General features: G+C 42.4%; 1 protein-coding gene across 1 annotated transcript; it reads left to right on the top strand.

The window, feature by feature from the left end:
• The first annotated feature begins 2234 nt into the window (after positions 1-2234).
• LOC121324945 (probable ATP-dependent RNA helicase DDX41) lies at positions 2235-11138 on the top strand. The gene is made up of 17 exons (XM_041267157.1): positions 2235-2424; positions 2891-2995; positions 3886-4039; positions 4314-4388; positions 4673-4733; positions 4930-5066; positions 5396-5468; positions 5732-5885; positions 6134-6270; positions 6605-6767; positions 7653-7784; positions 7877-7948; positions 8441-8537; positions 9012-9161; positions 9413-9484; positions 9809-9919; positions 10396-11138. Exons 1-17 carry the CDS (start codon positions 2398-2400, stop codon positions 10530-10532), a joined length of 1857 nt encoding a protein of 618 aa, XP_041123091.1. The 5' UTR covers positions 2235-2397; the 3' UTR covers positions 10533-11138.
• The last annotated feature ends 1107 nt before the right edge of the window (positions 11139-12245 follow it).

Below are 12245 nucleotides of genomic sequence, written 5' to 3'. Positions count from 1 at the left end.
CAGCGCCATCTGCTGGTTACACTGAGGTACTTCAAACCATTGCTGAGCCAGACAGAACAAAGTTTAAGGATCTCCATAATTACAAACTTTTATACAAATATAAGTGTAAACAGCTATTTGTGCCAGACTGTTAGTGATCAAGTTTCTATTAGTGTCGCACACATTTTTTTTTTTTATATAGTTTGCTTTTGTTGTGCTTGTCCATCGCACAATCTCACTTCCTTGTGCAGCCTTTAAATACATGGCAAAAAAGTGACGTTATTCACAACACTAAATTAAAAACCTAGATTAAAACAAATAATAATAGTAAAACAACTGTTTAAATCATTGCGGAACAAAACATGGAATAATTTTTATTCTAAACGATTTCAGAATTGAGAATTAAAAATGTTTTTTTTTTCTGATATGATTAGTGGAATTTAAGCCTACAATATGCATTGTTGCTGTACAGCCCCCTCAATTACAGTGTTCTGGGCTCTTATCTGAGTGTGCTGTACAGCCCTGTAATCGTCTCGTCTTTCATTTTTGTACTTCAGTACAGTGATGCAACTAAACGTTTCTAATGCAACCCACAGTAGCCTCAAGAACTGTTTTGTATGAAGCTTCAATGCACTTGCTGTGCTGCATCCTCCCGTACAGGAGCTGCCCTGTTGCACTGCAGCGTACAGCCCTCCTTTTTAGCACAGCTATGTAGATTTAGCACTGACAATACTCTCCTATTACTGAACTGCTTTCATCCGATGTTTTTAGTGGGGGACTGAATCCCTGCAATGTCATGTGGGGTAACAAGACTGTCACAGATGTGCTGCTGCTGCAGCTGCTGCTCCTTTCTCTGTTGTAGCTGGGTGCCCCCTCTGGGCCACTGGCTAGGTTATATGGGGTATTTCACAAATGCTTTCTGATTCTGACATGAATGAGATGATGTTTTTTTTTTTTGTGTTTCATATTTTACGAGATCTCTGGTGCTGTCCAGGTTATATTAAACTACGAGACAATATCTTACAAGTTTGGAATGTAGATTTATACTGTACCATTAAGGGCCAAATGTATGTTGGCATCCTGTTTTTTTTTATTATTATTATTATTCACTTTTGATACTGTGAAAGAATCTTTCATTCCGAAAGATTTTAAAAATACAGTTTTGACTAAAGAAAAACTTGTGTTGCTTTTTGTGTGTGTGAGCGTGTCTGTCTGTCTCTGAGTGTGTGCTAAAAGCATGCTACCCAATCGTTCCTGCTGGTGATTTGTGGTTCAGAACACAGGAAAAGCAGGAATGAATCTCGATGGATGGATGCATTCAGTTTAGCATACCAGGATACACTGTACAGTGCAATGGGTGTAAATAAGTCCCTGTATTGTGCTCATATATCCAAGCTATACTAATCTACTGTTTATATCGGGGTAGACCCATAGTCCCAATTCACTGCAAGTCAGGCTTAGAAAGAGGTAACATTTACATAAGTACTGCAGCTTCCATCATAAATCCACACATTTCTCGCAAACTTTCAGCGAACTTCCAGTAACCGACTTTCATCACGACTTGACTTGGGGGAGGAATGACACAAATGCATTTCTCAGCACGGTGGGAGACTACAAGCAGAGAGAGTGAACCCTAATCACGGATTCAGCCTGGGTACAGAGGGAATGGCTCACTATTTATTTTTTGCAGTGCTTGGTAACTTTAAGTAAATACCTGGAAGTGCATATTTATTTCAAAACAAAGTTGAGAATCAGGTTGATACTATTGCATGTTGTGAAAGTCAGTAAAAGAGCTCAAAAATTCACTTCACCTGCATTTTGAAAACAACCCCCTGTGTGAGAAATAAATTAATATTCATCAGGTTTAGGAGAGCATCCAGTTGCACTTTCAACACCACATCTTGGTAAAACACCCCTTGAGATGCACACTTCATATTGCACTGGGGTTTTATATAACAGCTGGCAACTGTATCCATCCTTATTAACACACTCAACCAATTAATCACATCAATATCCCAGTTTATTCATTCAATCCAAAAATATGTTTTGTACTAAAATTAATCAATCGCACATAACATGTAGCAACCGTACCCAGAAAACACAAATACATTTCGGTCCTATACCTGCTATGGGGTTAGAGTAGCCCCGCTGCTGCGCGCGCATGGCCTGGTTTAGAGCATAGAGTAGAGTTTCGCGTTTCTGTTCTATTCAGTGGAAAGTTCTTGAGATTTTTGGACCTTTCCGTGCACCGTAGTACAAGCGGTACATTCCCACAACAACGTGAGACTGACGCGCACAACGCACTTTCGGTTGTGCAGGGACAGTAAATAACATTGTAAACATACAAGTTGAGCACAGAGAAGACGTTTGTATTTGTATTGTGTACCTGGAGTCCTGTTTGGTCGATCTGAATCAGAGATGGAGGCAGAGAGCAGAGAGAGGAAGGCGAGTGCTGCTGCGCGGTGTTTTTTATGTGGTATTGAGTACAGTAGCGGTTACATTGTTATAACTTCAAATAGAGTTTCCTTCAGAGTGAGTCTTTCAAAGTTACCGATTAGTTACAGATTAATTAAACGGGCAGGGTGACCATTTGTCGAGCAGTGGAGAATATTATAATTCTCGCACATTCTACAACTGGTGTGCACTTGGAGTCTCATTTTCCCCCTTGCATGATGTGCTCAAGTTATGTTCAAGCTAATCCTAAATTCTGTGTTGACACTGAACTAGCTACTCCTAAAGTCTGTGTAGTTGGCACTGAACTAACTAATCGTAAAGTCTGTGTAGTTGGCACTAAACTAGCTAATCGTAAAGTCTGTGTAGTTGGCACTGAACTAGCTAATCCTAAAGTCTGTGTAGTTGACACTGAACTAGCTAATCGGAAAGTTTGTTTCTGTGTGTTTTGTTTTTACAGAGGGCTCACGTTGAGGATGAGGAGGAGCACGGATCCGTGGAGTCCGAGGAGGAGGATAAAGATTATGTCCCATACGTCCCTGTCAAGCTGAGAAAACAACAGATGGTAAACTGATGTCTGAACACCCCTGTGTGGCCTCTCCTACAGCTGCATTGTTTGTTTCATACAGAGCACCATGCTTCCTGGTCAAGCACTCTATGTCCTCCTAGGGGCACCTGGTGGTGTTTTTCACTTGGATTCAAAGCACCAAGAAATGTAGCCCACATTGAAAAACAACTCAAATATCTAAATGGAGACCACATTGCCTCATCTGTTTTCTTTGATAGGGAAACACATTGGGTCTTATGTTTTTGTTGTAGGCATTGCTAAGAACATAAGAAAGTTTACAAACGAGAGGAGGCCATTCGGCCCATCTTGCTCGTTTGGTTGTTAGTAGCTTATTGATCCCAAAATCTCATCAAGCAGCTTCTTGAAGGATCCCAGGGTGTCAGCTTCAACAACATTACTGGGGAGTTGATTCCAGACCCTCACAATTCTCTGTGTAAAAAAGTGTCTCCTATTTTCTGTTCTGAATGCCCCTTTTTCTAAACTCCATTTGTGACCCCTGGTCCTTGTTTTTTTTTTCAGGCTGAAAAAGTCCCTTGGGTCGACACTGTCAATACCTTTTAGAATTTTGAATGCTTGAATTAGGTCGCCACGTAGTCTTCTTTGTTCAAGACTGAACAGATTCAATTCTTTTAGCCTGTCTGCATATGACATGCCTTTTAAGCCCGGAATAATTCTGGTCGCTCTTCTTTGCACTCTTTCTAGAGCAGCAATATCTTGGGCTAAGTTGTGTGTTTATATAAAATAGCAGAATTTGAACTGTGATAGTATAAGTTGCTACTCCCCCCGCCCGCCCCCCCAATGGGCATTCCTTGTTAATGTGTTGCACATGTAAAGATTGCACTATTTTTGATGGCTGTGAGTAACGCTGTGTGTGTGCATGTGTTCAGTTGCAGAAGCTACTGCGTCTGCGAGGGAAGGGCTTGACGGACGAGGAGCTGAGAGACAGCGGCAGTGAGCACAGGGACGATGAGGAGGGCCTGGGCCCACGCTCCAATGTCAGCCTGCTGGACCAGCACCAGCACCTGAAGGAGAAGGCGGAAGGTATGGACCAGCAGGGACCTGCTGTTTACTCTGGGCTTACTCAGCACAATGCAGAAAGCTTCTTTGCTCTAATACAACCCCTGTGTTTTCACAGGACTAGGGTTACCATTTAAAGAAACAATTTGTGTTCAGTTAAACAGCTCATTTTAAAGCCACCTTTAGATCAGATGGGACCGAAGATGCCTAGAATTTGACAAGGCATATGCCAGATTTCTTCCTGGTTAAGTTAGTAAACAAACAGCCGACTGCTAATCTATTCTTTTTAATCTTTAAGCTCGTAAGGAATCGGCTAAAGAGAAGCAGCTGAAGGAGGAGGAGAAGATTCTGGAGAGTGTTGCCGAGGGAAGAGGTGAGTACTTCGACTGGGCTCCTGAGATCAATTCATTGATCAGTCATATGTCTACTATGTTTTTCAACAATTGTCAAAAGTTTTCAGACGTCAATGTCCTGCAGGTCAGGTGTGACCTGGTCAGTGTAAATGTTTGGTTATAGATGAGTCACAATCACAGATTCTATATATGCATCCTGTGATAATAGAAGGGGTGCCACCAAAAGAGTAAGGTGTGAGAAAGTCAGGAAGGATTTTAACCTCGAGATCACTAATTCTGATGCATATGTTTGTTATTTTTTTAGCTTTAATGTCCGTGAAAGAGATGGCTAAAGGCATTACTTATGAAGATCCGATAAAAACAAGGTCAGTGTGTTACTGTGTCAGTCCTTTTAAACTGTAGGAGCATTTGGCCCATTCCAAAGAGCCCATAAGGAGTGGCTTCCAGAGTCCTTAATGTTGCTGCAACACGCGTAACGTGGAGTGGGCCATCTGAAGTTTAGTGATGTCACAATCCTGTTTAGAGATGTCACAATGTTCCGTTGCCTTGTGCTTCCTGCAGCTGGAAGGCTCCGCGGTTTGTCCTGAGCATGCCAGCAGCTCGTAACGATCGCGTAAGGAAGAAGTACCACATTCTGGTCGATGGGGATGGCATCCCACCACCTATCAAGAGCTTCAGAGAGATGAAGCTGCCTGCAGGTACAGCCGTGTCCGTCAGCTTGGGGGGAATCATGTATCAGAACTTCATGAGTTATGTTATGGTAAAATGCCTCAAATTAAAGTGAATGAAGATCCTTGTTTACTGGCATTTTATAACTGCAGATCCCTTTATAAGACTGTATAATCAAAGGACCTCTTAATGATAATTGCCATCTGCTGACTTATAGCAAGGCAATACTGTGTGTGGGTGCATTTCTGTTACTGAACCAAACTGTGAGGTGGTAGTATAGACCAGGGGTGAGGTGGGGTTGTGACTGCTTGTAATCTGTCTCGCAGTTCATTTTCTCTTTCTCTTTGTCTTTTGGCAGCAATTTTAAGAGGCTTAAAAAAGAAAGGGATTATTCACCCAACACCAATTCAGATCCAGGGAATCCCTACAGTGTAAGTTATGGTGTTTTACTGGCATTTCTTAAACTCTTCAGTACATTGAATGGAACTTTGTACAGTTTTTCTTCAATACAAGAGAACTAGTCACTAGGTGGCATAGTGAGTGCGAGTCTATCCTGGTATTTGTATTATTTACTTGGCTGAGCAATACAGAGCAACTGCAGGCATAGCTGCACATTGCATGTTAGGCTCCTGCTGTAGCTTCTTCTTGTTCAGCAGGAGGTGTGGGTTGACCCTGTGTCTTTGTGCTGTGCTAGTTTGTCAGGCAGAGATATGATTGGAATCGCTTTCACCGGTTCTGGAAAGACTCTGGTGTTCACGCTGCCGCTCATCATGTTCTCCTTCGAGCAGGAGAAGAGGCTTCCATTCTCCAAGAGAGAGGGACCGTATGGACTCATCATTTGCCCCTCGGTAAGTTCTGCTACGCCCCTGTCTCCTGGAAGAAAGAGAGCGTTGCGAGGAACTGAACCCAAACCCAGCACTAGCATGCCATTACATGCAGTATGCTTTCTTTCCTGAATCAGCCCTTAAAGTATTAACATAAACTAGTTGCATGGCCCAAAACAGCTGCATGGACTATATTTGCAAATGGGAATATACCTATTGGAGTCCTGGCCTTGTGGTTTTCCTGTGATCATTCCTCTTTTCTCCCCTGGCAGAGAGAGCTGGCCCGGCAGACCCATGGCATCATCGAGTACTATTCCCGGCTCCTGCAGGAGGAGGGGGCCCCTGAACTGCGCTGCGCCCTCTGCATTGGGGGCATGTCCGTTAAGGAGCAGATGGAAGTGGTCAACCAGTAAGTGCATCAGTATCCAACGATGGCTTCCAGTCTACAAATAAATGGCTTCAAATTGTGAATCCTTTTTATCTGAATGGGAGATACCTTGCTGTTGTTGAATCCCCACTTCTTATTGTAATATGTTTCATTCACCCATACTGTTTTTACTATATTAGCAGTAACTTCAATTTTTGTCAAACACGACCTAAAAGAAACTCAAGGAGACTTGGCTTGTGCCTTTGTCAGAGTTCTGGCTTGTAATCTGGCACTGAGTGTTTGTTTTTAAAGTTGTGGATGAAATTGTTAAAGGCAGTGTTGAGGGATTGAGAGGGGTGTCCTTTTCCTTTGTCAGAGGGGTTCACATGATGGTGGCCACACCCGGGCGGCTGATGGACCTGCTGCAGAAGAAGATGGTGGGGCTGGATATCTGCCGCTACCTGGCACTGGACGAGGCAGACAGGATGATTGACATGGGCTTCGAGGAGGATATCAGGACCATCTTCTCCTATTTCAAGGTAACTCAATTCTCATAAAAGAGGCGGGGGGGAGTGCAGGCAGAGGGCAGGCTGGCAATGGAGCAACTTCACAGTTGTTTGTAACACAGTATATACAGAGAAGGACATAAGTTACATAGCAGTTTTTCTACAAGCTTGGTTAGCCACAGGATATGTGCTAACGGGTGTGTCTTCTGAGACTCATAGTAACACCAGGAGTGGATTAATTTCCATCTTATTTCCAGTATTATTTCTATCTCTGATATATAATTAAATAGTTTTACTGTCTCATGGAAATAAGTTATTTTTCCAAAATTGCACCAGAAGTCTGTTTTTTTTAGTTGTTTTTTTTTCTAGAACTCGTTATTGGTCTGCACTGTTTGAATAGCTCCTTGTGTTACACTTAACCCTCAGTTGTTTCCAAGAATGGCAGGAATATGTCTGGCACCCACAATAATGAAACCTTACAAGGGTTAAAAGCTGATAGGGAGTTTGAGGAACTTGTTTTAGAAAATGCTATGTTCTGCTGGTTTGAGGAAGTGAGGATCATTTTGATGGTGTGCATACTTGATCATTACTCTGCTGCTATAAATAAATTCCATCTTTTCGATCGGTTGCCTTCTGGTCCAGAGAAGTACGTGATATCACTGTTCTGATCCACAACCTCTTTCAAGCTCTGTGTAGAGCTGAGGGTGGTGGGCATGGGTGAGCAGCAACACTGGTTCATTCCTGTAAACTCTTAGCTGCAAAGATCCTGTTGTAGTTTAAACATTAAAACACAAACCATCCCTCAGATGTTTCTTGGAGTTTGGAGGTCAGTATACATTACTGAGTTTTAAAGCTCCGAATGTAAAGCCTCTTTTTCCCTGATGGTACGATACAATATTGTTTGATCATCCCCTCTAGGGTCAGAGGCAGACTCTGCTCTTCAGTGCCACTATGCCAAAGAAGATCCAGAACTTTGCTAAAAGCGCCCTTGTGAAGCCCATCACGATTAACGTGGGCCGCGCGGGAGCAGCCAGCTTGGATGTCATACAGGTAGGGCTTCGAGCATCACTGATACAGGGGGCTCTGTTCTTGGAATTGTAACCTGGAACCTGTTCATAACTGTTTTGCCTTTCTTGTTTTAGGAAGTGGAATATGTGAAAGAGGAAGCAAAGATGGTTTATCTTCTGGAGTGTTTGCAGAAGACACCACCTCCGGTACGTGGTTCAATTAGGTGTATTTTGAGTCTTATAATAATGTTTTGAACTTTTGTGTTGCTGGTGCTGCTTTTTCATGTCATCTGGTTGGAACTTGGACATACCGTGTTTAAAAGAAAATTGTACAAGAAGATGATTAAAATGAAAAGAATTCAAGCAAACTTTTTTGTCAGCATTGAACCCCCCCCCCCCCCCCCCCCCCCCCAATAGACCATCTGGGTCAGTTAAATTATTTTCTAGCATGGAAGAGATTCAGTGGAATATGGTGTATACTGCAAAGCAAAATCGGTTTCACAAAAACAGCATTTTCCCAGCAGAAATGTTCTTCTGCTTGTAACTCCATCCTGTTTCTGTATCCGCATTAATGCTGATGCTGATTTTCTGTTCAGAGCATCAGCGTTGTTGCAGGACGGAATTGGTTTGGATATGAGCAGGGCTGCTGCTACTGCCGTTTCCATTGCCCGGTCCTAAGCATTTCTCCTTTGTTCACAGGTGCTGATGTTTGCAGAGAAGAAGGCAGATGTAGATGCCATTCATGAGTATCTCCTGCTTAAGGGGGTGGAGGCTGTGGCCATTCATGGAGGAAAAGGTATGTGGAGCCTGTCCATCACTGCTGGCAAGGGTAGTGCTTATTTATGTATAATCTCTAACTGGGGATATAGTGGAGGGGTGCGCACACTTCACAGTTTCATAGATCTAGAGAACAGACTGATCTAAAGCTTGCTTCAGATGTGCTGTATTAACAGTCTCGGAATCTCGATACACTTTTACATGCAAATACTGTATGGTGGTTGTAGGTCTTTGTGGTCTGATTTTTGTATTTTCAGCCGTCTTACAAACATGAAAAATGATAGTTAATCTACTGGTGGATTTCAGCCTTGGTACGTAGTCATTATTTAGATCTGCTTTGTCAGTTTTAGGTGAATTCTGTCTCTCTCACACCCCTTGAAGCTGCCTTTCTCTCATTATCTCTTTCTCTCTGAATCCTTCCATCTAAATCTGATTTTTAGATCTTGGTACATTTGTTTAAGCACATGCTGGAGCTTCTCTTGTGTGCTTTCAGATCAGGAGGAGAGAACCAAGGCCATAGAAGCCTTTAAGGAAGGAAAGAAGGATGTGTTGGTGGCCACTGATGTTGCGTCCAAAGGCTTGGATTTCCCAGCTATCCAGCATGTGGTGAACTACGACATGCCAGAGGAGATTGAGAATTATGGTACGAGCGTGCCCAGGCAGCGCTGGCACGGATAAACCTTAACGCTTCTGCTAGAGGTAGAGCAGTTAATCAGTCAATGATCGCCATGGCTTTTATTGGAGGAGCTTCAACTGCATCACTGATGGGTTAATCGCACTGGTGTCGTGTTTAGAACCTACCTTATATGTTGTATTACTAGCACATGCTTGTTTTCAGATTTAGTTGACGGCTTTTGTGATAATGCTGTTTTTTAGTAATGGTTTTCTCTGCAGTCCACAGAATTGGGCGTACGGGTCGATCCGGAAAGACAGGGATTGCGACGACTTTCATCAACAAAGCCTGCGGTAAGAGACCAGTTTCTCTGTATCACTTGTAAATTGTCTGTTGTAGAGGATACCCAAGAGACAGACTGTACTACAGTAACTCTTTGCTTGCTATAAATTGATTAAAACTTCTGCCTGTATGATAACTTTGCCCTTTTGTAACAAAACCACTGTTTTATTTTTTTCTTTTTTAGAGAGTGGTATTCTAGGCTCCTAACACCTGGCCCTCTTTTCTAAGAGATAGGTGTCCACTTCATTGTAGCTTTTTGAACCTTGACTTCAGGCTGATTGACTCGCTGTGTGCAAATCTCCTGTATGTATATTACTATGTGTTGTTCTTCCTAGACGAGTCTGTGCTGATGGACCTGAAGGCTCTGCTGATTGAAGCGAAGCAGAAGGTCCCTCCTGTGTTGCAGGTGCTACAGAGCGAAGACGAGACCATGCTGGATATTGGGGGTAAGGGCTCTGAGCTGCTCATTCGTCTATACGGTGGGGTGGGGGGGGGTTGAAGTGTGTCCACTGCCACCCTTCCTTTCTCAAGTGTCAAATATCACCTGCAGAGGAAACACAGCATAGCTAACTGAATACACAGAGCACTATGAAACTGTCAGCACAGTGCCAATAAAGAGAGGAAGTGAAATTTGAGTTGAATGTATGTGTATCTTGCTTCCCTAATATGGTTGTTCAGTGGTTAAAGACATGGGCTTGATGCCAGAAGGTTCCCAGTTTAAATCCCGGCTCAGCCACTGACTCGCTTTCTATGCTCCGTCCTTCAGATAAATCATAAAAATTGAGGTCCTATTGTAAGTGACTCTGCAGCAGCAGTTGTGATGCATAGTTCACCCCTTAGTCTTTGTAAGTCGCTTTGGATAAAAGCATCTGGTAAACGACCAATTCATTAAAATAACTGTGCTGTTTTGTTTTTTTTCCAGGGGAGAGAGGCTGTACCTTCTGCGGAGGTTTGGGTCATCGTATCACAGACTGTCCCAAACTGGAAGCCATGCAGACCAAACAGGTCAGCAACATCGGACGCAAGGACTACCTGGCGCATAGCTCCATGGACTTCTAGTCCTGCGTATTGCCACATGGACTGGACTGGGCTGGTCTGGATTCTTTCATTTCTATTTAAAGGACATAATGACTGTTGGGCTTCCAGCACAGTGGACCTCCGAGTACATGTTTCCACAGAGCTGGGTGGATTTCTGATATGTACACTCTGCTCAGCTGTGCCCAGCACTGTTGCTGCCTCACACAGCATGTACTGTAGTGTGGAGGGCATATCTTCTTCCACCCCCCCGTGCAGGGGAACTCCAATGCCTGACATTGTAACAGAGATGCAGAAACATTGTTTGTCATTGCCAGCTGGACTGGGGTTTGAGGAAAGGCATTTTAAAACCCATTTTATTCCTTTCTGTTTGCTACATCATTTAGGGAACATGGTTAGTAAATATTCTTTCACCTGATGGGCAGGTAAATTATGATTGTCCAGTTGTTTTCAGTATGAGAAAATAAAGTGATATACCTTCTTTTTTTGTAAGATTATTCAGCAGAAATGCATACTGTATACAGTATTTGTGAGTTTCTTTTTGTTAACGTTGTACAACAAGGAAACGTATTTTGTTAAGAAATCTCTATGTATTTTTCACAGAAAAATAATAAAGGCATCTCTAATAAACACCATTCAAATTAATTCCTGGATCTGCATTCTTCTTGTTTCTTAATCCTGTCAAATAGGAGTCACTTGTATGTACAATCTGTAGTTTCCTCAAGTTAGGTTAGGGGTTACCATACCTGGAACCGGAGCAGCATCACCATGTGTTTAGACCCTTGGGTAGTAAAACAAATATTTTTGTTCCCTAACTTCTTTTGAGACTTTGAGAAAGCCTGATTGGAACAGCAGTGTGGTCTGACTGGGCAGTGTGATAGTGACTGCTTGACTCTAAGTTAAGTGAGACCAGTCAAATCCTTTCTGTGCACCTTTTGTACTACTGCATCTCATCTTTTGTGGAAGTGAATAAAGTGGTTACTGAGAAGAAACACACAGTGGAATTCAAACAAAAGGAGAAGTGTCTGGAAGGGACACTTTCACAATATAAATGTTTTCCAAGAATGACCATTACATGGCAATTTTTTTTGTACAAAACATGCCACTGTTTGTGCCACTGTCAGACTAGAAACAGTTATAAATGGCAGGTTGCACTGTGATGTTTAAATGTTACAGATATACCTAATTTGCTTATATGTAATGTTTTAGCATTGTAACTGTACAAGGGAGTGAAATGTCGATCTTGCCCTGTTTCAAAGCGGTTTTGTTTTTACCAGGATAAACAGCTGTGTTACTGCTGTGGCCTCTGGCCCAGTTACATATATGAGGACAGTTTTCAGTTCCCCTGCCATCACTTCAGATTTTCTTCATAGCTCTTAAATCCTGCATCCTTCCTGTACTTGTATATTATTACTAGTTCTTTGTGTACTGCAGTAATTGCAAATGCGTCATCATCAGTCAATCATGTCCCTATTAAATGTGGATTGGTATGGCTATGATGACCTCCTTGTAATGACTGCTGTGAAAGCTATTTATTGAGCAGTATAGCTAAGTATTTTTTTCCTTTCGATATGCATATACAAGTGACCGTGCAGCAGCAGTCGTGATGCATAGTTCACCCCTAGTCTCTAAGTCGCTTTGGATAAAAGCATCTGCTAAATGACCAATGAATGAATGAATGAATTAATTAATTAATAATATAATCCAGTGTTCTGAATTTGGGGTTTGGTGCAGACC

Source organism: Polyodon spathula, chromosome 12 (genome assembly GCF_017654505.1).
Source record: "Polyodon spathula isolate WHYD16114869_AA chromosome 12, ASM1765450v1, whole genome shotgun sequence".
Classification (NCBI taxonomy): Eukaryota; Metazoa; Chordata; class Actinopteri; order Acipenseriformes; family Polyodontidae; genus Polyodon; species Polyodon spathula.
The sequence above is the reverse complement of the archived record's forward strand: the minus strand, read 5'-3'. Positions and strand labels throughout refer to the sequence as shown.

Excerpts from the sequence above, each read along its gene's own strand:
- LOC121324945 (XM_041267157.1), top strand. The coding sequence starts at position 2,398 with ATGGAGGCAGAGAGCAGAGAGAGGAAG. Across the intron at positions 2,996-3,885 it reads AGCTGAGAAAACAACAGATG|TTGCAGAAGCTACTGCGTCT; the intron begins GTAAACTGATGT and ends GCATGTGTTCAG. Across the intron at positions 6,768-7,652 it reads CCATCTTCTCCTATTTCAAG|GGTCAGAGGCAGACTCTGCT; the intron begins GTAACTCAATTC and ends CATCCCCTCTAG.